This window comes from Scleropages formosus, chromosome 17 (assembly GCF_900964775.1).
Source record: "Scleropages formosus chromosome 17, fSclFor1.1, whole genome shotgun sequence".
NCBI lineage: Eukaryota > Metazoa > Chordata > Actinopteri > Osteoglossiformes > Osteoglossidae > Scleropages > Scleropages formosus.
In genome coordinates, this window is record NC_041822.1 from 2,150,188 (window position 1) to 2,177,538 (window position 27,351).

At 40.5% G+C, this 27,351-nt stretch overlaps 1 protein-coding gene across 1 annotated transcript; it reads right to left on the reverse strand.

Annotated features, from left to right (window-relative positions):
• On the reverse strand, positions 1 to 17,282 carry ptar1 (protein prenyltransferase alpha subunit repeat containing 1). Its single transcript, XM_018759959.2, has 7 exons — positions 17,197 to 17,282; positions 15,495 to 15,664; positions 14,097 to 14,163; positions 11,753 to 11,857; positions 5,361 to 5,604; positions 4,235 to 4,527; positions 1 to 3,996 (listed from the first exon to the last, which is right to left on the reverse strand). The coding sequence occupies exons 1-7, from the start codon at positions 17,280 to 17,282 to the stop codon at positions 3,648 to 3,650; spliced, it is 1,314 nt and encodes a 437-aa protein (XP_018615475.1). The 3' UTR covers positions 1 to 3,647.
• Between the last annotated feature and the right edge of the window lie 10,069 nt (positions 17,283 to 27,351).

Genomic DNA, 27,351 nt, shown 5'->3' on the forward strand with positions numbered 1-27,351 from the left:
AAATATAAAATCAATTAATGAGGCTATTGATATGAACTTTTGTTTATCCTCACAACTAAATAAATAAAGTATTAACACTATGACATGTCTACCCCAAAGCTACATCTGCTTTTAAAAGCTTACTGAACCTTCATTAAAGGAATATTTCTGCATAGATTTACAGTTTATAATCTATACCTAAGGTTTGCATTAACAAACCCTCTTATTAAAGTAGATACTGGATATGCTTGCAGTAATTCTACAGATATGACACAAAAGCATTCTTTGTTCAATGTAACTGAATTACACAGACAATTTGGTACTGTAATATCTTGCTTTGTTCAAATAGTTAAGACACAAAGATTTTCTCCAGACAAACCAATGTAGGATGAATCAAATTCCTTTTTAGTATGCTTTAATTGTATACTTATTTTCTCTAGAGAACCCACGCAACAGCTTTGTGTTTAGGTGGAAGCCCTCAAAGCCGTTAGTGCCTGGCTAACCACTGACAACACAGTGCACAGCATTCAAATGAACTAAATAAATAAGGCTGCATTTCAATTAAGTTTATAATGATGCTCTTGGCACCTTGGCTCTCTTGAACTATGTCAGAGTTTAACATTTTAGTTGCCTGACATTATTTAAAAAAAAAAAAATAAAAAAATGTAATGGCCACATATTGCCTCTGATAATGCTTGGTATCAGCATTTTATCAACATATCAATATGTCATTTAGCATTAGAAACACCTTTCAGGTGCTTACAGCAAGCATCAGTGAGTATGTTCTAAATATTATCCATGTGTTACACGTTATTTGGTACAACAATGGGCATCAAACAAAATTAGCTACTTCTGATATCTTTTCTTGTCACAAAGATAAAAAATGAGATTTCAGTATCTGTTCAACTACTGTTACCCTGTTTACACCCCATATTCACCTGCCAGTTTATCCATCAATGCCTGTTTGGTATGTGAGAATTGGACTGTCACATTAGACCACAACCTCATGCTAAAGAAAGTGATAATTAGTGGGGTGGAAAGAACATGGCAAATGTTGACATTCAGACATTTCACAGATATTGCCAGCACTTGCACTGCTCTGGTGTTATTTAGAGATGGGAAGAAAATTTTTCAAATTGGAAAAACAAAGTCACAGTTCCTACATTTTATGAAATTATTTAAACAGAAAACTTACACAAAAATAAAGGAGGTTTAAACCATTCCCTTTTGTAAAGTCCCATTTATGAAAAATCATGTGATGTAGCAGAGGCTGAACATACAGCAGGTGTAACTTACAATGGCAAAGACAATGGATATAAAATGTTTCATATGATCAACATTATGCAGTGTAATGCATGTTATTTTCCATGTGCCGATATACACAATATACATGTGACTATTGATCTACAGCAATTTCTACTTGTTGTAAGTTTCAATTTTAAGGCCTGCCTTTCCCACAGACGAAGCACTACAACTGCAACTTGACACGTATTTCTCCCTGTATGACTTAGAGAAGACCGCAAATGTGCCCATGTGCTAGGGCATAAAAAGTGTCTTGTATCACCTGTGTGTGTGTGTAAGAAATTTCTGTGGTAGATTTCATATTGTAAACTAGATTTGTTAATCGTTACTTGAACAAGTTGCCACCCTGGAGAACCCTCAGTGGTACAACCAATTCAATTTTGTTTCATTGTACCTTGTTAAGTATACTAACTTGTACTTAAAATACATAATACTTTACATGCAATGTTGCTGCAAACCACTGACAGCTGAACGAACTCTTACATATCAAAATACTGTCAACATAATGCTAAAATATTTTAAAAGCTGACCATTATAATTTTCACTTTATATAAAATGACAGAAACATACATACATAGAAAAAGTTAAAACGAATTCCCACTTATACAATCTATTAGCTGGGGATTAAAAGCATAAATAAAAGCAGCAACCTTGCATTCTTCTCCCACCAAAAGTTATGTCTTTTTTGAAAAGCATACGTTTCATTTTGTCACTCACATTCAAACTGAGAACCCTTGTCAAGGAAACCCATCTTCACCAGTGCTTTAAGATGAGTGGTTAAAAGGGTGACATGGCTTGGATGTCTGTTATACTGCACTTCATGTTTAAATTGCAATCAGAACTAAGCTACCCTATTAGTTAAATCTTACTTCTGTACCACATGAAATTATACCATTATGAAACACACATGACAGGGAGAAAAGCAATACATAACATGAGCTCCCATTAGAGGAAGGGTCATGAACATTTATCCTGCCTGTACACCTGTAAAGACCTGAGGTACTGACCGGCTGTTATCAAAATGTTCAGCGTGTTTAGAACAAAATATCTACCTTCAATAATAATCATAAAATTCACCTTTTGATGACCTAGTGTTTTCCTTCTTCCAGCCCTACAGAATTTACTAACAATGTCAAAAAAAAAAAAAAAAAAAAAGATACTGTCTTAGCAGAAGACTGCAAAGAGTGTCCTTGTTTAGGTGTTCAGTCCTCTCTCCAAAAAGATCTTATGTAAGCAGTGATAAATCAAAAGTGCAATGTGGAAACATTTTCTGACTTAAAATGTAAAACAAAAATGAAAGTAAAGTTGTAATTGTGTATAAATAAATACTACACCCAAAATCAAAAGTGGACGAACAACAGTGACAATGTTCAGGTGAGATCCCAAACCTTAAGACGTACAATTCCCCTTCAGAATGAAAGCCCAGAAATATACAGGGTAAGACTTGCAACAAAAAGGAACAATGTACAGTACCAATTGTGCTTAAAGCCCAAACTCTGTTACTTTAGTGTTTTTGCTCCAGTAATAATAGTAAAAAAGATAAATATAACTATACACTTAAAGAGTGTGCTTTTTTTTTTTTTAGTCCTCTACAGCTGAACACCTGCTTCTGGAACCTTTCTTAAAGACAAATAAGTGTGAGGTCAGACAGCCAAACATGTCCATTCTAAATCAAACCTTCCAGTCATCAGCTTTCATTTTCTCATCTACTGGAAGACTCATCCCCTTTCCTCATATCTTTACTCAAAAAAAAACATGTTGAAGTGAAAACCCAACATCCATACAAAAATCACATCCATCTCATTTCCATACTTTGTTCAGTGAACTGTTTTCTCCATTTTGGAACAAAATGACAATGTTCTAGGTAATTGAACACTAAATACATTTTAAAAAAAAAATCAAATACATTTTAGCCACTAAAAGTTGGGAAGGTACTTTAAATTTAAACTTAAAATTTAGGACAACTTTTCAAAAATTTTTTGTAAGAGCAACTCTCCAATAGTAATGTATTTGTTATCCGCAACAAATATTCCTGGAAGACAATCACTTGAGGAAAAGGTGAAAGGTCAAACAACATACACATTTTCAGAGAGAATGAGAGACAACCAGCTCAGTGGATGTGGAAAAATGTTCCCCGACAAAAGAGACCTGAGGTATTGAAGTAACCTGATCTAAGCAACATGTTTCACACAACTAGACAGTGCTTCTTCGGAACAACTGGGCATCAGTTTTCATTGCGAAGGGGAATCAGGTGTGGATAGACAGCCTTGCCAACCGCTGTGTCCTATAAGACTGTGGCAGTGTAGGTGTTACTGACATGACCTATCAGGCCGTAGCTGCTTCCTTCTAGACAGAATCGCTACAAGTCACTGACCTATGACAGAGTCCAGCCACTTTCTGTAGGCAGCCGCAAAGCGGCCCTGCTCAGTGTTCCGGCAGCTGTGAAGGATTTTGGTGACAAAGCTGTGCTCAGAAGGCAACCCGGGGCAGGCCTGCATGGGGCCTCGTTTCAAGCGCTTGGTGTCCTGGGTGTATCCACCCTGCCTCCCACTGTCTGGTGCCAAATCTATATCCATAGCCTGCACACTCCGGTCCAAGCTGGCATCCAGGGAGCTGCCAAACATCTCGTCAGTGTGGTTAAGGGGGGATGGTGGATGTCCCCCAGACTGCAGATGTTCTTTCCGCCAATGGTGCCAGAGGAAGAACACGTGCCGTCTGCCAGAGAAAACGGGATTTATGTCCTCTTTGTTTGGCCCATCCATAGTAAGTTATGGCTCCTGCTGGCAGTCCATGCAGGAGCTTTAAAGTAAGGATCTAAACTCATCTGGGGACTGTAAACTTAAGTGAGTCCTTAAATAATGTATTAAAAGGTCAATGAGCACAATGACAATTCGTTGTTTGCTGTAATTTACATTGGCACAGGTACTTCTCTACTGATGCAGACAGGACTCACCTGTGACACCAAAGTGTCTCGTGACCAGGGTATGTCTCGATCAGGTCAGTACACAATTCCATCTCGTCATCGAAAAGCTCAGGCACGGTGGCAGTAACCAGGCCATCTTCGTTGGGCCAGTGGGCACAGTGCTGGTTGGTGGCAGCCTGCAAAGCTGCACAAGGGATTTCCACAGCCTGGGTTATCTCCCCCACCAGTGCTTTCAACAGAAACTGGCGGTAGTGGAAGCCACTGTGATCAGACACATGCATGGACACCCAGAGCTTCATGGAGGAAAGCTCATCATGGAGGATCTGTATGGAGACAGTTCAAAGAGTCAATCTCCAGTTCACATACATCTCATGCTTTTACTAGGTCTTGGAGTTTACAGAAGTCAATTCATATCAGGAATACTTTTCCCAGAAATCAGGAGTGCAGACCTCAGGTCCCTGAGAGCTGCAAGGTGTGTCAGTTTTGGTTCAGTTTCTGTGCTTTATGGCTGTACATGGAAAGCCTGTCACCTTTCCTGGTTTTCCATGTCTCAAACAAATCTGTCTAAATGTACTGTCTAAGACCTGCAGGACTCTGATCCTCAAGCATCTGAGTTGAACACCCCAACAACACATCGTCTTGTTCTGTTGTGCAAGACATATTATTCTCCTCCGATTCTTCAATCCCTAAAGAATCACTTTTTCTTGTACTGCCAAGTACAATCCACCCTGTACAGTTACAACAGTATACTATAGGTCAATATAAAACATTTTTGTTCCACCTCTGTATTCCTTTTATTTTTTTTTATAACCAGGATACCTTACAGGCCAACGGTACAACACATTTTAAAACTGCAGTCTTCATTCTGAGATGTAACAAACATTTTTTTTTTTTCAAGAATTAATGTTTTTGTAATTCATGTTTTCAGGTTTCACAGTACACAATGGAAATGTGTATATGGATTTATATGCATGACACTTTGGTTACTTTAACAGATGATCTTCTGGTTCCCCGTGTGTTTTATACTCGCATATATATAAATGAGCGGGCAAGGTCATTTTCACTGGTTCAGCTTGTGTGTGCATCACATAAGTGATGAAAAAGCAAGTTTTTGTGAATGCACCATCAGGTTGTGTTTTTGTGTGTGCATACATACCTTCAGGTTGCCCCTGGCAAGGTTCTGTAGCACCCAGATGCGGTGGGACCAGGCATTGTAGTTGCTTGGGTAGCGGCCAGCGGCGTCACTGCAAACCTGCATCTCCTCCTGCAGGAGCCGCTGTAGTTGCTCAGCCTGTGCTGCTCCTTGGGCCTGACCCTGCTCCACCTGGCCCATCTCCTTATGCTCTGCACCCTGAGGGCAAGGACGGCATTGCCGCAGAACCTGCTGCAGCACCCAGCGCCTAGAATTGGACACACAAGTAGAAACAAACCTCACTTTCATTCTGCTGACAGCATGTCACAGCACTGCTTACAATCACTCACTTCCCTGAGCTGTCAATCACTTATCACTCAAGATTCCCAAATGATTTACCTCCAAACACTTTTTGTGGGCCAGGCAGAATGCTTAGCTTTGAGGTATGAGCGCTGAGGTGTGGGATGAGGAAAGACTACTGACACATTCCAGCATAAAATTTTTACTCAGTTTACTCTGTCCCTGTCTCACACTGCACAAAATCGTTATGTTCAGTACTGCACATTTGACACAAACAATGCATAAACCCACCATGCAGTGAAGACATTGAAATGAATCTGCTGCAATATTCTCTTTCTTATATAATATTTACAGTGTATACACCAATACTTTTTTTTTGTGTCCTTACACAAATGGTCAAGTGTGTGCAGCATACATGCCAAATTTAATCACAATGTGAGACCAAAAAAAACACAGACACCTTCAGTGACCAGAAGTTCTCTTGAGATGAACGGTGTAGGTGGGTAAACCAGACTTTGAATGATGTGCGAGCACTGTGTATCACAAAGGGGTCTGAAATTGCCCAACCTGCCAACACACTACACTAGGCGTTAAACAAGACTGTAAAATAGAACATTAAATATGAGACAATGAAATGGAAGATTAAGTAAAAGGTAATAAAACAGCAGCGATAACTAGCTGTGACAGGATTTACGGAGACTTCAATGTCCAGCTCCAACTTGTAGGGCAAAAAAAATTTTAATAGGAAAGAATTTTCCCTGAAGGCTGAGCTAAGAGAAACGATTAGATGGACATCAAAGAGTCAGTGGCTTTATTGTCATTTCAACCATATACAGCTGATACAGCATAACAATTCACTGTAAATAATAGAAATTATAATTCACATCTCGAAATCAATCACCACAAAAGACAGTAATGTTTTTCCACACAACATTAGGTACTCAGATTACAAATGACTCAAAGTTACTGGGTTTGTTATAAGATTTAATTATAGACCCAAAGTACAGTTGACCGTTCCACATTGTGGGGGTTAGGGGCTCAGCCCCCCGTAACGTGGGAAAAACCGTGCAAAATTTTTGGCCACTGTAGGCAAGCAAAGCAAGCACCTCCATCTGGGGGAATCAAAATTTTTTAAATCAATTTCTGAAACAATAAGACCTTTACGGTTTAGAGCCATGATTATGTAAGGTACCGTACTGTGCAAAATAATAGGCACTTGGGAAGTTGTAAAGTGAGAATGCTTCCAAAGAAAATGTCCTTAATTAATAAACCTCCAACAAATCTTAGTAACCATCCACCATCAACAACCGCTTGTCCTGAGCGGGGTCGTGGCAGGCTTGGCCGGGTCCCACTCTCTGGCGGGTCTGGGGTTCAAGTCCTGCTTGAGGTACCTTGCGACTGACTGACGTCCTGTCCTGGGTGTGCCCCCTCTCCCTCCAGCCTTGCGTCCTGTGTTTCTGGGTTAGGCTCTGGTTCACCGCAACCCCTTTTGCGATAAGCGGTTTCAGACTGTGCGTGTGTGTGTGTACTTTAACGATATACAAAACTCTTACTGTAATACTGTAACTTTTTGCAAAAGGAATGCTTGGAAATCTGAAATATGCTTTCCCATTGACACTAATGCAGAAGACATTAAACCGTCTAAAATATTTTTGTGAAACATCCAAGTGCTTAAGATTCTTGCACAGTACTGTATAACACACAAAGTTTGCGAGATAACGCAGGACAACACTACGCAGGAAATGTTGTACGCACATCACTGAGACCATTTTGGTGTTCCAAAGGGCAGATGTCCAGTTCTGTTCACAAAGTATCTTTTTACAAAAATGTATATTGATGGTGTTAAATTATATGATACATTAATATTATACATATATTTTATCTTCGGTGGGCTCACCACCTGCCGGAGAAACCGTAAGGGGCCGGTGCATTGTGATTTGGGCGGTGGTCGGGGCCGAGTGCCCGGTCGACCCAAACCTCGGGCGCCAACTCTGGTTTTTGGGACTTGGAATGTCACCTCACTGGCGGGGAAGGAGCCTGAGCTGGTGCGGGAAGTTGAGAGATACCGTCTAGATATAGTCGGGCTCACTTCCACTCACAGCTTGGGTTCTGGAACCACTCTCCTCGATCGAGGGTGGACTCTCCACTATTCTGGCGTTGCCCAAGGTGAGAGGCGGCGGGCTGGTGTGGGCTTATTAATAGCCCCCCAGTTCAGCCGCCATGTGTTGGAGTCTACCCCGGTGAATGAGAGGGTCGTCTCCCTACGCCTTCGGGTCAGGGAACGGTCTCTCACTATCGTTTGTGCTTATGCGCCTAGTGGCAGTGTAGAGTACCCGGCCTTTTTAGAGTCCCTGGGGGGCGTGTTGGAAAGCGCTCCCACTGGGGACTCTGTCGTTCTACTGGGGGACTTTAACGCCCACGTGGGCAGCGACAGTGATACCTGGAGGGGCGTGATTGGGAGGAACGGCCTCCCTGATCTGAACCCGAGCGGTGAGTTGTTATTGGATTTCTGTGCTAGTCGCGGTTTATCCATAACGAACACCATGTTCATGCATAAGGGTGTCCATCAGTGCACTTGGCACCAGGACACCCTAGGTCGGAGGTCAATGATCGACTTTGTGTCGTTTCTTCTGACCTTCGGCCATATGTTTTGGACACTCGGGTGAAGAGAGGGGCTGAGCTGTCAACTGATCACCACCTGGTGGTGAGTTGGATTCGATGGCGGGGGAAAAAGCTGGACAGACCTGGCAGGCCCAAACGCATAGTGAGGGTCTGTTGGGAACGTTTGGCGGAGGCCCGTCAGAGAGGTCTTCAACTCCCACCTCCAACAGAGCTTCAACCAGGTCCCGAGGGAGGTGGGGGACATTGAGTCTGAATGGACTATGTTCCGCGCCTCCATTGTTGGGGCGGAGGTTCGGAGCTGCGGCCATAAGGTCTCCGGCGCCTGTCGCGGCGGCAATCCCCGAACACGGTGGTGGACACCGGAAGTAAGGGATGCCGTCAAGCTGAAGAAGGAGTTCTATCGGGCCTGGCTGGCTCATGGGACTCCTGAAGCAGCTGACAGGTACCGATGGGCCAAACGGAGCGCAGCTCTGGCAGTCGCCGCGGCAAGAACTCGGGCTTGGGAGGAGTTTGGTGAGGCCATGGAGGAAGACTTTCGGTCGGCCTCAAAGAGATTCTGGCAAACCGTCCGGCGACTCGGAGGGGGGGGAAGCGGTGTTCCATGAACACTGTTTACAGTGGAAGTGGTGCGCTGCTGACCTCAACTGAGGATGTCCTCAGGCGGTGGAAGGAGTACTTTGAGGATCTCCTCAATCCCTCTGACACGCCTTCCGTAGAGGAAGCTGAGGCTGGGGACTTGGAGGGGGACTCGTCCATTACCCTGGCTGAAGTTGCTGAGGTAGTCAAAAAACTCCTCGGTGGCAAGGCTCCGGGGGTGGATGAGATCCGCCCCGAGTTTCTCAAGTCTCTGGATGTTGTGGGGCTGTCTTGGCTGACACGCCTCTGCAACATTGCAGACCGGGGTGGTGGTCCCTCTTTTTAAGAAGGGGGACCGGAGATTGTGTTCCAACTACAGGGGGATCACACTCCTTAGCCTCCCTGGGAAAGTCTATGCCAGGGTACTGGAAAGGAGAATCCGACCGATAGTCGAACCTCGGATTCAGGAGGAGCAATGCGGTTTTCGCCCTGGCCGTGGAACACTGGACCAGCTCTATACCCTCACTAGGGTGCTGGAGGGTTCGTGGGAGTTTGCCCAAACAGTCCATATGTGTTTTGTGGACCTGGAGAAGGCATTCGACCGTGTCCCTCGTGGCATCCTGTGGGGGGTACTTCGGGATTATGGGGTTCGGGGCTCGTTGCTACGGGCTGTTCGTTCCCTGTATGACGGGAGTAGGAGCTTGGTTCGCATTGCCGGCAGTAAGTCAGACCTGTTCCCGGTGCATGTTGGACTCCGCCAGGGCTGCCCTTTGTCACTGATTCTGTTCATTATCTTTATGGACAGAATTTCTAGGCGCAGTCAGGGAACGGAGGGTGTCTGTTTTGGTGGCCGCAAGATCTCGTCTCTGCTTTTTGCGGACGATGTGATCCTGTTGGCTTCATCAAGTCAAGACTTGCAGCGTGCACTGGGGAGGTTTGCAGCCGAGTGCGAAGCGGCGGGGATGATAATCAGCACCTCCAAATCCGAGGCCATGGTTCTCAGTCGGGAAAAGGTGGATTGCCCCCTCCGGGTTAGGGGGGAGTTGCTCCCTCAAGTGGAGGAGTTTAAGTATCTCGGGGTCTTGTTCACGAGTGAGGGAAAAATGGAGCGGCAGGTTGACAGACGGATCGGTGCGGCGTCCGCAGTAATGCGGTCATTGTACCGGTCTGTTGTGGTGAAGAGGGAGCTGAGTCGTAAGGCGAAGCTCTCAATTTACCGGTCGATCTACGTTCCTACCCTCACCTATGGTCATGAACTCTGGATCATGACCGAAAGAATGAGATCGCGGATACAAGCTGCAGAAATGAGTTTCCTCCGCAGAGTGGCTGGGCGCACCCTTAGGGATAGGGTGAGGAGCTCAGTCACCCGGGAGGAGCTCGAAGTAGAGCCGCTGCTCCTCCGCATCGAGAGGAGCCAGTTGAGGTGGCTCGGGCATCTGTTCCGGATGCCTCCTGGACGCCTCCCTGGGGAGGTGTTCCGGGCTTGTCCCACTGGGAGGAGGCCTCGGGGCAGACCCAGGACACGTTGGAGAGACTATGTCTCCCAGCTGGTCTGGGAACGCCTTGGGGTTCCCCCAGAGGAACTGGAGGAGGTGTGCGGGGAGAGGGAAGTCTGGAGGACTCTGCTCGGACTGCTGCCCCCATGACCCGGCCCCGGATAAAAGCGGAGGAAGATGGACGGATGGACATATATTTTATGCATTTATGACTTAACTTTACGCTTACTTTTAGTCTGCAGCGCTATGTGATTTCCTGCACAAGGCCATAAAGCCCCCCAAAAATTCCCCATTTAGCTGTTTGTTGCCAACTTGCAAAAAATTGAAGTCACGATGCGGGAGGGTCAGCTATAGTTCTGCACTCTATCCTACAGTAGAAGAACATTTTATTGAAGTGCAAAAGTGAAAAACCTGCAGTTCTCAAATTAGAATGTGATCAATTTTTACATTATATGAAAAACAATATATTAAGGGTTAACTTGCTATTTGTAAAGTGAATTCTTGCAAAAAAAAAAACTCACTTAACATTAATCAGGAAAATGCACTGCTAAACTACAAAAGGCTTGTTTTTTCAAATATGTAAAATTCCTGACTATCTTTTAAACACTGAGAAAATCTGATTCAAAACCAAGTCCTGAATAAAATCTACAGACATCTTTAAATCCAGGCTTAACACCTTAAAGGGCCATTCATATTGGCCCACATCCAGTCTGCAGCTGATTCAGAATGCTGCAACTAGGACTGTCACTGGAACCAGGAAATATGACTATATAGCACATGTGTGTGTGTGTGTGTATATAGCATGGGTTCTTAAATCACTGTCCTGCATATGTTTGCTGCTATCCTTTTTCGTTTCTTTCACTGGAGCCACTGCTGACCCGTGATGCTTGGTGTACTTTACTGCCAGCACACTGATGGGACCAGCAACCTTGGGATTAGACAAGAAATTACAGCTTCTATAGACTGTAGTCTCAACAGCTGTACTAGATATTTAAAAAAATAATCTGCAAATAACTTATTTTGGCAATGAAAATTTAGTGTTACAGCATATGAGGTCACAATAAAAATACTGACTGGAAAAGTATGCCCAAGTCTCATTTGTAATTTAGGCAATACTAATAATGTTCAAGTGGCCAGAATACATTTGCAAGGCACTGTAGTAACCACATGAATGTTAGATTTGTTAGAAATAAATTTCAGCTTTTTCATTGCTAATGTAACCTTTACTACTCACTTCAATGAGACCTTAGAAATTCAGTTATTTCCATTAACCGAATGTCTATATTAATGATATAGGAATTCTTCCTGAAAGCTAAACCTATAGCATCCAGTTCCTCTGCCCAACAAAACATGGTGAATATAAGGTTTGTGCAAACACTAAATTACCACAAATTCATTCAGACAGCCTTGTGCAATGATTACCTGTGAATCCATGTCTCTGGGCTTTTGGGAAACTTGGTGAGCACAAGTTTGCCAAGGTAGAGATCTTTCTCAGGGTTCAGTGCACCACACTGCACCAGCTCCTTCCTAAAGAATCAGACACATATTAATGCACATTGTCAAAGGGGAAAAATTCACAGACCCTTCATTGATTCTAAGTAATGCTTCACACCTTGGGAAGCGGCAGTTCAGAGACATTCAACCAGCACCGATTCTGCCATACCCTTTTAGTATGGAAGCTGTACAGCAATTTGATGTGAGGAGGATAGCCATATGCACCCCATCTATTCAAACATATCAAGAGGCAGAGAGAAGTATATGAGGGGCTGGGATCTTTTAACCCTCAAAGGCTTAGCCAGCTACCATGTGCCACTGTATCATTTAGACCTTTTAACATGATCTAATACCATTATTTAAGGATTTGCATGAATTGCAGAGACATTTCATGCTTTCCAGTATCTAAAAGCATTGTTACAGCTGTGGGGAAACAAAAAACAGAGGCAGTAGCTGTTGTCATTAAATAAGGGCAGCAACTATTTAAATTATGAACTCCATCGTGCCTAAGACCACTATGGTGGTATTAGTGAGCTATCATCTTTATTTAAAAAAAAAAAAAAAAAAATACAAAAATGGGAATATCTTTTATAGTCAGGTTTATTGTGTGCTACATGGGAAATAGTGCTAATGGATGGACCAGACCACCGCAATGTCTTTTGTTTGAATCAGTGCTGACAGAGAAGATTCTGTCAAAATCAAGGAACACAAAATTGTAATGATTCAATGTGTTTTAAGCTATAGTGAATATATATACTGTTCATTTTGTGGGAAACATATCTACAGTGATAGTTATAGGGTTATTGGGCATTTGACCACTGATAAGAGCAGGATCTAATGTTACTTTCTAATCTACTGATTCCTGTTTACTGGACTGAAGATGTATTGTCCCGTTTTTTCCCCTTTGTCCTGTCAAGAAGCAGATATGTGGCTTAGCTGCTACACTGCCATCTCTAATGAGAGCTGAAATGTCAAGGTCATCTGTGGACATTCCTCAAGGTGTCTTACATGATACCCTGTTAAAGATGATTTGGCTCCACCAGTGACCAATCTACTTCCTTGACCACTTGGGCCACTCTGTGTGCTCTGTTTTTGCTCCAGTCACAGTATAAAATATTTAGGTTTGCTTGAGTTAACATGTATCCTATAACCAACACTGTCACTGTCAGGTAAAAGGAGCTGTTATATTTCATGGTGACCTTTGGAATTTCAGTTGAATACATTAAAGGAACATAATGTTAAGTATAATTCTTTAAAGTATGTAACAAGGGCAACAGACATAAAATGTAAAGGAGTGCTGTAACTTAGTAGTATTATATTGACCTATTATGATCAGAAGTGATAACTAAATACACTGGGTGCTCAGCTTACTACTGGGACAAGAAGTCTGCCCATAACTTGATTTGTTTGTAAATCCAACTACTATGTCTCAGTTCATGAAAGCTTTACAATAAAGACGTGCCTCAGTTTTTCTACAGAGAGGTGCTGTGAGGCTTGTGAAATATAATATTTGGAATTTATGGTCAACTGAATTGCAGCATATTAGTAAAACTAACATCTTTTCAGATCACAGGACAAATCAGCAAAAGAGAATGCTTTGACCCAGAGCAGCCATCATAGTAACAACACAAAGAAGTCCTTTTGATAACCAAGAAATACTAATTTGTTTTTCTTTTGTAATTTTACAAATGCTTTATACTTGGAATTCATTTACATCACTGCCATTGCTTCTAAACCCACTTCTAAAGACTGGTCAGTCACTGCTTACCAGTACCTAAATTTTAGCCAAAACGATTTGATATTTAAAATAACAGTACAGCACAAATATGTTTAACATATACACACAAACACTAATTATCTAGTGTTTCTGAGCTTTCACAGTAAGTGCTGACAAGCTTTTGACAACTACCAAAAGACATGAACACTAAAAATAGCATCAAGCAAAATCATGGGAACTAAGCAGGAACAAAAAGGGCATCATTCTTTAAATGAAAATGTTCCTTTTTTCTCTATTTTTTCAAATAATGATTTTTTTTTTTATATGACAACTCCACAAAATCTAAATTTAACTTCAGATAGGAAATGGAGTCAGTCTCCTCCGATTGCTTGTTGTCCCTTATCTCATGACCCATTTTATAATTAGTCACAGATAAATATATAAAAATGTAGTTACATATGAATACGTATAACTGAAGAGAAATGATGTTTATACAGAAATTGTTTTCAAAATTCAATTAGCAATGAAACAAAGTACAACAACAACAACTCATACCTCACGTTCCAGGCAGTCGTGAAGTCAGCATTCAGCAACAACAACGTACATGTGATATCTATCAGTGCTGAAAAGACAAATTTAATCAACCAGATGGAACATTACAATAGTGCACACACTACACATAAAATTGGCAAAAGGGCTTCGTATTCCTTATTATACGGAAAGCTGTATTAAGGTAATATTACATTTTGGAAAAACAATCACCCATGAAAAGGGGGGCTTAGATAATAGGAATGACATTTCCTTTGTAGAATTTTTGTTAAATGGGGCAAAAACAACATGATCGCTGCAAATATACTGAGATTTCAGGAGTCCATGCTGAAGTAGATCACAAGCCACAATTAATCACCAAAAAGAGGACAATTTTATATTATGGACTGGCATATCTTTCTGTTGAACTATTACTTCATTCACCCATTTGCTGAAAGTTGTCTATTTTTATCGTCAAAAATATGTTGAACATTTCTAGAGCTGTGTCATACACTGTCTAATAAGGGAGAACATAAGATGACACTGATTCAAGGAAATTTCCAGAGAAGAAAAATAGCTATTTCAATAACATATAATCATGTACCCAAAATATCAGGATCATGTATTTTTAAAAGACAGAAATGACAGGACAAATGCACTTTTCTTCAAAAGAATATGTAACTTCAAGCTTTGCTGCATCTCCAGCAACAGTCAAAATGTCAGCAGGCAAGCAATGCAATGTGTCAAGCCCATCACTGTACAAAGTTTAAAAAAAAAAAAAGGGGGGGGGGGGGGGGCACTAAAGGTTCTCTAAAAGGAAAATCAGAGCAGTGGTGGGACCTAGGCAATAAATGCCTTTAGTGCCTTTAAGAGCAAAGGAAGCAGGTCAGCAAGCCTCGTGTTTCCCTCCACATAAAGTATATTTTTGTTATTAGTTGTCCAACTGCTTGCATGCCCTTTGACACTTTTCATACTTTTAAAACTTGTCAGTAGCTAAACAGTAAAATCAACTACTTTTTTTTTGTTTACCTCTGTACAAGGCATTATGCAAAGGCCATACAAAACTAATATTACTAAATCACATTTTTCAAAACAATAAGATGTGTGCACTTTTTCCATCATATGTGCAATTTGTAAAAGCATTAAATTAATCTTACATTTTTAGGGGGGGATGGGAGAGACTGCACAGTAACTGATATGTCTGAATAACAATTGCAGCTATAATAAACATCTGGATATTTTTAGAAAAACAGATGAACAGCTACCCAAGAACACCACTTATTGTGAGCAGGGCAATATGCTGACTAAAACCTAAGGGTTTGTTTTAAAAAGCTGTAAGGGGGGGACGGGGGAGGGACACGCTTAAAAGCTCTGTAGCACTTCTCTTTCTGAACATAAATAATACAGGATTGAAGGCAGCCTTACCCTCCCTGTCAAGCCACTGCTTACGTTGCCGGTACAGCAGAAGCTTGTTGTGGACAAAAGGGAGAAGGAACTTGATACACCAGCTCTCCATGCCCAGCTTGTTCTCCACCAGGACAATGGGGCTTCGGTTGTACCTTGCTTCTGGGCATGGTATTACCCCTATTTCATCACTGCAAAGATGCCACAAGAAACAAAAAAATAAGCAAAAACAAGAAACAGCACCACAAGAAACACATGCACACATACTGCCCACAACACACACATATATTACACACTAGTAGTAGTTTAAATGGTTAGGTAGTTCCAGAAGTACACAAGGTAAGCGGGATCTGGAGAGCATGGAGGCAATCTGTTATGGCAGATCACCTCATACCTACAAGCATAGGCTAAGAGCAGAAGTGTTTAAAGAATACAAGTGCAGGGGAGAAAAAAAAATCTGTCCGATTTGTATATTATGCACAATGAATGAATATTATTTTTTAAACAAGCGAACAGGGCTTAGTGTACTGGATCGGAGCAACACAAAGCGCAGAGATGCCCAGTTTCTAAAGCCAAGGCTTAATCTTTACGAGCCTCGTCCAGGTTCTCCAGCTTTCTACTGAAGGAATCGGGCAACTTGAGCTGAGGGGTTAAGACTAAGATCATTTCGCGGAGCTGGAGAACGAGAATTTCTCTCTGCCATATCCATCTGTCCGGATATGTGGAGCACGTGCAGCCCCGTTTCGCCGCGCACCTAACACAGCGTGTATACATAACATAGCAAATATAAAATATTCTTCAAACGCTCTCATATTAACATGATTAAATTAACATTCGCCAAAAAGCCACTGACTTACCCACAGCACGGTACTCGTGCTAATACAGCGTATCAACTGTGAGGCTTACTACAACACACCAAGCCTGGGAAATACTAGAGCAAGAACTGGGATTCAACCGGGAACCTTTAAAACTGAGGCGAAAAATATGGAAAGTTCACCCGAATCGTACGTCTCGCCAAATCAAATGCGAAAGATTTTGTAACATTCCAGTTTTTGAACTGAGCAGAGTGAGACAGATCAAAGGTACTTTTCACCGTCATCTGCAGAAACGAAACCGAAGACCAAGACGAGGAGGAGTCGGGAGGACGAGGCGCTGAGCACACACGCCGGCTGTCCCCCCAACACCTCGAACCCACACAGCAAAGTTTCACGAGCCAAACTTTGCTCACTAAGTAAATTATTACTGCCCAATGAAACAAACTCACACGACAGTTTCAAAACAAAAAGTCGAGCAGAATAAGAACCCCACAATCAGGGGTGGCCGCTCGGCGAGCGAACACGAAAGGTGAGGTGTGATCCGGAGCGCCGCTAACTCACAGCTAACCGCCGGTTAGCTGGACTGACCGCTTTCAACGAGCCGCCGCCGGTCTCTGAAGTGACCAACGACGTCATCGCGCTCTACGTTTACAGGCGTGTACGTTCTGGATGCACCTACTAGCGAGTCGCTTGTGAAGAGTTTTTGTTTAACTTTCTTTGGGCACTGCTACATCGCCAGACCCCTGACATCGTCCGCACTTCAACGCCGCCGCAGTTTTTCCAGCTAGCACGTTAGCTGAGCGCTCGCCGTTCGCTTAACTAACGTAACGAGGTAAGCCCGTAAGTACACTTGGGTTTTAATCCTGTCCGGCGTTACTCCACTTTGGCTGCTGACGAGAATTACTTACATATTGGGATTCTTTTTAAAAGCGCTGTTGATATCTTTCACAACTCTCTGAACCAAGACGTCAACCTCCTCCTCCGACTCTGCCATTTTTCACGCGACTGGCGGTGTCAACGCCACCCACGACTACATCCGGGTCACTCCTCGCAACACCACGCGAAAGAGCTCCACCCACTGCCGAGGTCAGCGAGTGTTCAACCAATAAAAAACGCGAGCGGGTTGGGCTTCAAAATCAGGGCGCTTGGCAGCATGCCAAATATGTCACGCAAATATAGCAAATGAATTCATTTAGGCAACGGGCTTTCAAAAGTCAAGGCAGGGTGTTTAAAATTTTAACGCACATTTTCTCTGCTACAAACTGCAGCACTAATAGTATTACTTAAGCTTAAGAAATTGTCTATAACATACAATAATACACAGGGAAAGATATTCAACCCCTCGTGCCAAAAACCTATATGACATATAATAATATGTCATATTTTAAAATCATGTTGTTGTGCTTATTTTTCATTTTGTTTTCCTATTTATTATTGTTGTTTTTTGTTGTTACGTCTAAAATGGTAGAAAATGTTTGCATAACTCGACGGGTACTACGTCAGTCCTTGACTTTCTAATCATATAAGCGGTAAACTGTTAGACGATAAAAGTTGACAGTTTCACCCGCCACTCTTTTTAATTCTCAGTTGCAAAGCTATACGTTTAGTGCCACAACAAAACCCAAATTTTTACTAATCATTATTTAGTTATACCTAAGGTGATGTTAGAAAATAAACTTTACAATGATTTGCTTGTTTATAATCAAGGTATTGTTACTGTATCGTTTCAGTACTTTGATCAAGGGTTTAGCAAGAGTTGGATTTGACCGAAGAACCTTTTAGATTTGAAGACAACAGACTTGAACTGTATACAACTTGGTGCCTTAAATGCAAAAAGATAATATTATTCTTCATTATTTGGGCTACGAGTAGAGGTGCGGTGGCGCAGTGGGTTGGACCACAGTCCTGCTCTCCGGTGGGTCTGGGGTTCGAGTCCCGCTTGGGGTGCCTTGCGACGGACTGGCGTCCCGTACTGGGTGTGTCCCCTTACGCCCTGTGTTACCGGGTCGGCTCCGGTTCCCCGTGACCCCGTATGGGACAAGCGGTTCTGAAAGTGTGTGTGTATGTATATGTGTGTTTGGGCTACTTTTTACTTGCAGTTCTGGATAATAAATGCTTTGCAGTCTATAAATATATTCTCTGCCCTCATCCTGCAGTCTACAGTATTTTTATGTTTTTTTGGTCTTTGCTGGAAAATCATTTCTTTTTATTGATGACTGGGCTGTTACCAAATACTGATCTTAGTGCCATATCTAATTACAAATCTGTTTAAAAAAATGTTACATTAGCACAACATATTTAATAATGTAACTTATTTTGATGTTTCTCATATGCAATTAGAAATATCTTCAAATAAATTTATTACATATTGAAAATTATATAAAATTAGTCATTTTTAAAGCACACACTAACAAAATTGAAAGACATAGTTTCATTATTTAGTCTAACTTGACTTAGGGATACCTAATAGTGTAGTGATTTAAGCTGCTCTCCTTGGATCTGCAGGTTCAGATCTCCCCTTCAGCTGTAGTCTGATTGTTCAAGGTACTTACCCTAAATTGTTCCAGTAAAATTACCCAAACTATATAACTGTAAGTTGCTTTGAAGAAAAGCGTCAGCTAAATGTGTAAGTCTAAATTTAGATCTATAAAAATACTTTTGTCTTTAATTATGGGAAGAACTACTTTAAGTTGAGTCACTTTATTTTATGAGCAAGTAATAAATTAGCAGCTAAGCTTGCATGCGCTATTGGACTCAGGGCCGGAGCTGAGAAAAAATTGAATTATATAGCTCTTTTCATGTGTAACCAAATGATTTACAGAACTGATTTCTACAGAGATAACAGTACAGTTGCAGTTTCAGTAGAAACTGGCTCTGGGTGATATAAATTATATATCATCATACAGCAGTGAATTGTATTTTGCACCATGAGCCAGTCTGGAATAATACAGGAAGTCAGTTATGTTGAATTTCCTTTTGTTCAGTGTTGGAACACAACCACAGAAGCTCAGCTTTCTCATTCTCCTTTAAAGAAGCACCATGAAATTGGGGAGACACTTATATCATTCTGCAGGCTCATCTATTCTGGTCAGTACACTGTGCACATTAAAGTGGCTGTTGCATGTAATAATAAAGAAACCACAGAGAAAAGCATAACTTCAAAGTGTACTCTTCTGACCTGTGTCCTGAATACACACACCGGTGTAACGCTAAGTGTTAGAAAGGATAGGTTAGGCTAACAGCCTAACAATACTTGATATTATTTCAGATTGTTCTACATTCGACTGCTCCTTCTCCTAAAAATGTCAAGTTTCATATTGATCAGCAGCTCCAGCGCTTGGGAGCTACGGTACTGTATAACTTTCTTACACATTTCAGTTAGTGCCCGATGTCCACCTGAAACACCAGTCAAGAATTACTTCAATAAAGTAGTAATCAGCTGACCCAGCGTGGAAACCATCTTAGCCTAAGGTTCACCAAGTCCTTATAGACTCTTTTATTGCAGCCATCATAGCTTTTCTTCAAGGAAGCATCTAGTATTGGCACTTTCTCAGGTTCTTGTAAAGAATATGTCATTTCATGTATGGCTTCATTTTCTACCCATTCTGAGTGAACGCATACATTTTCAGCAATCAGCAGGTTTGCATCATTTTTGAAGTTTCATCTGGGTTTTACTTGTACTTCACCTCTTCTGGACTCACTTCACCCATGATCTATCAAGTTCATGTAATGTGTAAATGTTCACGCTCTATAAATTTGAGATCATAACTGTTAAACAATGGATAAACCTTCTAGCAGCTACTTCTGTAATAAAACCTGAATGTTTATAGATATATATATATATGTAGAAGTTGCTGCTAGAAGGTTTAACCATTGTTTAACAGTTATATAGCTTTATATATATATATATTATAGTATGTATATATACATTTTTTCATTTAGGAGATGCTTTTCTCCAAAGCGATGTACATCTCGTAGAAAATACAATGTGTTCATTACATTAGCAGAAAGAGAGACATAGATACAGATGCGTGATTCTTAAGTACAGTTAGTTTCTTTCCACCGTATGAACCAATATTCATCACACGACTAGATGCATAGAACTTTATCCGAATTTCGATGATTTCTAATAAAATTCCTAATAATTTTTTTCTTTTTTATATAAACATTTATGTTACATTACAGGAGTAGCTCCATGAAGGTTTATCCACTGTGTAACATGTGATCTCAAATTTATAGAGCATGAACATTTACACATTACATGAACTTAAGAGATCATGAGCGAAGTGAGTCTGGAAGAGGTGAGTTTTAAGACCCTTTTTAAATGTAGAGAGAGATTCAGCAGTTATGAGTAAGTGGGGGGGGGGGGGGGTCATTCCACCATATCGGAGCCAGAGCCAAAAACCCCTGTGCTTTACCTTTCGTACGTGGGACCACCAAGTGGCCTGATGTGGAAGAGCGTACCAGTTCGTTGGGGTGTGGTTGATCAAGTCTTGCAGATATCTGAAAGCAGTTCTATTGATGCATTTGTAGGCCATTACCAGGGTCTTAAATTTGATCCGGGCAGCTTAGTGAACAGCAGAACTGCATTATATCCTTTCACCACCATGTGGAGCATTTCGGCAAGTGAGTCTCGAATTGCTACTATAGGAGAGGTACTCGTTACGTAAGCGTGCGCACAGCTGGAATAAAACAGGAAAAAAGCTAATGTTGTCCTTGTTTGCTGAGGAAAGTTTTGCTCAGAAAAGAGAAAAAATGCAGATGAAGCCGCACAACTATTCTAACAATTGAAAAATACTGATAATAAACAAAATAAATGTACTGATGTAAATTGCATTGGTGTAATTGGTGTCACAAGGACAATGTCCACTGAGTACTACTGCTAATATTTCTGGTCCATCCTAATACCTGACAAGTTATATTGCAAAACTTTGTTACTATGTGCACTCATTTTCATTTTTTATAGTTTAAAAAGTAAATTATGTTCTGCTTTCAAGCATCATATTGTAGCATGCTGTGCTCTTTGTTCGGATGGGGCAAACAAGGATGCACAGACAGCGTTCATTACGAAGAATAGTGTTTATTGGAGCACCGGCACACAGTGCGAGCTATAGGAGCCAACACAAGGAAATAATGCTTTCAGTCCGAGGACCCCTTTTCCTCAAGGACCTGCACCCCAAGCCAGCCTTCCCAGCCTAATTAGCCTTTCTATTATTCATGTTATACAAATTCAATTCAATTTATTTCTATAAAGCACTCTTCTCACATAGCAGAGTCCTGAACAAAGGCATAAGGCAAAGAAACAAATATGACAAAGAAAACAGTTGACTACAGACTAGCGTAATACATTATCAATGCTTTTATAAAACTATAAGTATGCCTACTGGCCACGGAGGAAAGGAACAAAAAACTCCCAACTGAAAGTCGAGGGAGGAGAAAAACCTCTGAGGGTCCAAGTGCCAGTGGCTGCCCACCCCTCCTGGACATTCTAGATTAAACAAGACTTCTAAGTCAGTTTACACCTAATAGCAGCATTGTTGCAGTATGATAATTCGATTTCCCAGTTTACCAAGGTACGTCTCGTCCATCATGGCGGTTGGCCATCAACTTCAGTCAGCATGGGGTGCTTGTGTGACTGCCAGCCAGCCCCCTCAGGTCTTATTGTAGGGAAAAAATGCTCAATAAGAAGAAATTGTTAGTAATTTATATCTTAAAGAAATATATACGTTCAAGATACACGGGACATGATGTTATACCCCATGCTTATATTACAACGGCTCTACACAAGAATGCAGTGCAACCAACATCACTATGAAGCCATAGAGAACAATATTCAACCTTGCCAACAAACATATCTGCATGACTCGAGACCAAGAAGCTTAACTTCCTTTCCTACCCAACACTACCACAGGGTACCAACATGGGTATTTCACTGAGGTTGTCAAGTGGGCACCTCCTTTCGTTGATGTTTCATTGAATTAGGCCCATGACACCTCCGGAAGGCTCAGCAATGCAGTCTGGCTTCCCAGACCCACACCCCTCTAATTCTATAACAAATGGTAAATAATGCAATAGTTGTCAATAATATGAATAAGAGTTTGCGAAGTAGAGCAACCTGGGGTTAAAACAAAGGCTGAGAGCAGTAAGCAGAAAAAGTTTTTAACACTTCTGAAAGAGGTGTAGGCAGCCTAAAGGCATCATTGTGGAGAACAGCAGGATTGTGAGCCAATGCTTGCAGGTTTCAATGCTGGGAAAGAAACCACAGCTGCGCTCTTGAAAAAGATGCATCATTTCCTTCACTTCAGTAAATATCCGGCTGCAAAATCAATAATAAGTGTTTTTAACTAAGAGCACATACGGAATAATCTGGATATCATGTAACTTTCAGTTATGTTTCTAACAGCCTAAATCTAACATTATACTGAGTTTATCCAAGTTACGTGAACTATGGTTAGTACATACTTTGTCTGGGGTTGCTCCTGCTAACTGTCTGTGTGGGGGTTGGCAAAAGGTTGAAACTTGATCCTCTAAAGTTTTTTTTTTTTTTTTTAAGTAACTCAGAGTTCACATATCTGCTGGATTATCTACCCCAATCAGACTTCAGTAAAGATACTATGAGTAAACAATTGTATATTGAAGTTCTCAATATATTTCTCCAGAATTATTTTTTTATTAAATACAAACAGTTATGAAATAAATATGTTTTGTGATGCCATAGGTACTTTTGCTTGTGTGTTTGTTTGAATAACTTATCTCAAAATCATAGGCATATTCTATAAACTCCTGGGTACTAAAATACCTTTTTTTCTGAAAAGAAAGAAAACAGTGATGTACACAAGAATATCTTTAGAAGATTTCTATAAGAGATCACTGAAAAAAATAATTTGTTGGATTTACTCAAATAAATAAAGGACATTGGTTCCACCTAATTAGTTTGGGTTCACAGTATCCTACACATTCACATGGTTTTAATATAATAATTTCATGTTAATCAGATGCATTTTAATAAAGTGTACATGCTCTAATTAAGTTATCCTAACATAATTCAGTCATGTTGACTTAACATCATTCTTTTATATTTAGATACATGTTTGAATCATGTTATTTTTATGTAATCTAATCATGTCATCTTTACATAATTATCTTTGTTCAGTTTTAATGGTTTATGTTGTTACTCAATATGTTCCATTTTATTTTCAATAAAACAAACAGCTTTAGATTCAAAGGCTTTTTTCATTAAGTGATCCATCTGTCCTTTAATAGCAATATGAACAATACTCTTAAATGCACTGCAATGTGAAATACAGCGATTAGCTCTTAAAGGATCATGGTTATCAAAACTTAGTTTAAATTATATCTCTTTAACAGGTCAACTTGCAACAGTGTGACTTAAAAGCAACTTGAATCTGAAAATATTGTAACGACCCCGCGTTACTGTTTTAGGAGGGTGTGTGTGTTTAAATGCAAATAGTTGCATTATGGGAGATAATGTTAAATGTGTATGTGTGTGTGTGTGTGTGTGTGTGTGTGTGTGTGTGTAACCACTGGGGGCACTTAAGGGGAAAATGGTAGGGTGACCGTGTCTCCCAGTCTGTTAGAGAGAGTTGAGGAGCACTAAGACAAGTCAGGAAGAGTGGCTGCAAGCGCAGGCCCTGGAGGAAAAGGGGTCTTCGGACCGAAAGCATTATTTTCCTTGTGCTGGTGTTCGAATAAATCGTTCGTTATGAATACTGTCTCCGTGTCCCTCTTCGCCCAATCTAAATCCACGGCGCTGCGCACCACAATATGTAAAAAATGTGCTGATTTATACACACGCAACCATTTTACAGCTTGACATATTAACTATTTTATCATGAAGGTCACAAACATCATAAGCAACATTTTGTTAACAAGACCTTAAGCAACATAAGTTACACCTCACATTCCTGCATAAACATTCAACTGCATGTCTCTGTAAACAAACAGAACATAACAGCACTAATAATTTTACTTAATAAAATAACTTTGTCCTCTCAGACTCTTCTATACAACTTGAAACCTCAGAAGTGTAGCACAACTTTGTGGGGAACTTCAGGTCGAGAGCATAATGAGACCAAACAACACTGCAGTTGCAAAAGCCACATTCTTCTTGAGGTCTTGAAGCACAATCACACCCTCAAAGAAAAGAGAGCAGCAATTAGTCATGAATAACATGAACAACAATAAATAAGTTTAACTATTACTAATAATTTGCATCGAAGTTACATTAACTTGTGTCAGTAGTGACAGTGAAGCAAGTGAAGTAATCTAGCTATGGACAGGGTGGGTGTAACTGTAACTGTACTCAATGGAAGCTTTTAGTCTAGGTCTTGTGCTCATTACTGACAGAGATTATGTGGAAACGTGCGGCGCAATTATAAATGAGCTGTTTACTCATATCATTACCTACATATTCATATAATAAAATGTATAAACCACTTCCTGGTTTGGTAGCGCGTACAGGCCAATAAAAAGTTTTATGAAAAGCAGTGGTCTTTATCAATCAATATCAAGAGCTTGTGACATTTCACCAGAACATATCTTAAAACCGCTCTCATAAATTTTTAGATTCGCTTGAATATTCGTAAGATGTAATACTCGTAAGATGTAATATTATTTCAATATTATTCCCGCGTTCGCAGTAGAGTAGGTATTACATACATAGCAAGCTAGCCTAGATAAGGCAGGCAACATGTTTTAAGATGATGTACTAAGTAACATCATGTATTAAGTAACTGTATTGTTTTAGTATTTCCAGAGCTACTTTCCATTTTTTTCAGTGTACAACAGTCATTGGAACACCGGCACACAGCAAGAAGCCACTCTCGCGACGACCACTGTCGCGACTATCACAGCCACTATCGCGATTCGACGATTACGACACTCGGCGAAACTATATAGGCCTAATTTGTTATTATTTGTTATTATACCTAATTTGGGGGTGCGGTGGTGCAGTGGGTTGGTCCAGGTCCTGCTTTGTGGTGGGTCTGGGGTTCGAGTCCCGCTTGGGGTGCCTTGCGATGGACTAGCGTTCCGTCCTGGGTGCATCCCCTCCGACCTTACGCCCTGTGTGCTCGGTTAGGCTCCGGTTCCGCATAGGGTGAGCGGTACGGATAACATGATTTTAAAAAAAAGTGTAGGGTTTTCTTAAAACACAGTTTCTTATATTTGATGATGTTAGGTGGACAGCTATTATCAGAATACTATCAGACTTTTATTGCAATCTTACCTTCTACTAAATTACCAGGTTTCCTCAGGTGTTGCTCTCCAGACCAACGCAATCGTCGTGCTTTGCAAAGCTCGCTCACTTTGAAGTTGCTCCCGCGCAAACAAAAAAAAACTCGCAGAAGTAAGAGACAAAAATATGTGAGGAATAAACTTGATATTTCTTGAATACAAGCTAAATACATGGGCACCGTTTCAACAGAAGTCCATCTGTTTTATTTTCCCCATAGAAATTAAGCTGTGATAAACCTTAGTCTAGTTGGAACCACGCAAACAGTTCGTAAACAACAGTTGAGACTCGGAACATACTGCCAACATTTTCTGTCTTTTTATCATCTCGAAAAGAAACTTGAGGTTTTCTCCTTTTTTTTCGAGAAAACGACAGAAAAAACATGTATCCCTATGTCATCTGCATAACATTCTTAATTATATTTATTATTAATTACGTGTCATTCTATATATTTAATAAAGTGATAAAATGTTATAGTTATAATGTTATATAATAAATTATAACTCTATATAATAAAATATACTATATAACTAGATATATATTTTTAATAGAGCCTCCCTTTTTCAGTTCAGTTTCAGCAACACAAATATTATTCACATAGTCCCAATTAAACTGGATTAAGTAAACATAGATGGATTGTACACAATGAAATTGAGACAAAATGCAAAAGAACTGTGTTGCACAAACTAATTTTAATTAAGTAAATTGAATAAGCAGTAAAAATCATGTTGAGTGAACACCGTCTGTTCAAAGTCTAAATATTGGAATATTTTATTGCAGCATGATCATATCACTTTTTGATGACTGTGTTGAATTTCACTTGGACTTTATGCAATATAATTATGTTCTCATCTCGAACATACATGTATTAAGTTGATTGTAAATGCATTGTTTTAGTATTTTCAGTAGAGCTACTTTCCATTTTTTTCAGTGTATATTTAAGTGATAAATTGGGAGAATAGATAGTGTGGTGGTTTCAGCTGCCATAACTGGACTCTGAGGTCCTGGGTTTAAATCCCATTTCCTGATGTTGTACCCTGGAGCAACATACTAATCTTGAATTACTCCAGTAAAAATGTCCTGCTATTGAAAGGTCTAGTGCTTTTGGAGAAAAGCATCAGCTAACTGAATAAGTGTAAATGGAGGAAAAATGCAAAAAAAAACCCATCCCTATTCATTAATTACAGTTGTTTTTTTTTTTAAGTTGAGATTTACTTGCAATATTTTATTTTAACATTCAAATGATGTCTGACATTGTCTAAAATGAACTCTTAAAAGCTGGAGCAGTTTTTATTTTATATATTTGAGGGGTAGCCTGTGTTTTATCCATTTTAACTATTACCAGATGTGTAATATGGCTTCTAATCCCTGTCATAGGGATGCTTTAGAGCCCGGGACTTACCTTTGAGGCCCTACGGACAACATACGTTTCATTTTAAACCTTTTTATCCCAGAAAATTATTTCAGGCCGTAAGCAGAAAATAAAGATGCGAATCAGACGGCTGTGATTTCCCTCTGTTTAATATCTGTTACATAGATAATTTTCAAAGAGAAATGTGGACACCAAGTTTTCGTAATGTGTGAGGGGCCTGTTTAGAAACGGTATCAAAAATTTTGTCTGGTATGTGTGCAATAATATTGTCGGGCCTGAGCAACGTCATGACTTCTCGCTGTTTGCATACATTTCCATCTTATAGGTACTTTGACTCGATCCAATGCCTCCATTTTGTAGTTCTTTACATTTATCGTTCTGCTGTTTGTCTGGCTGTTTGATTTCACAATATGATTTTCAGAAGTGAAGAGAATTACT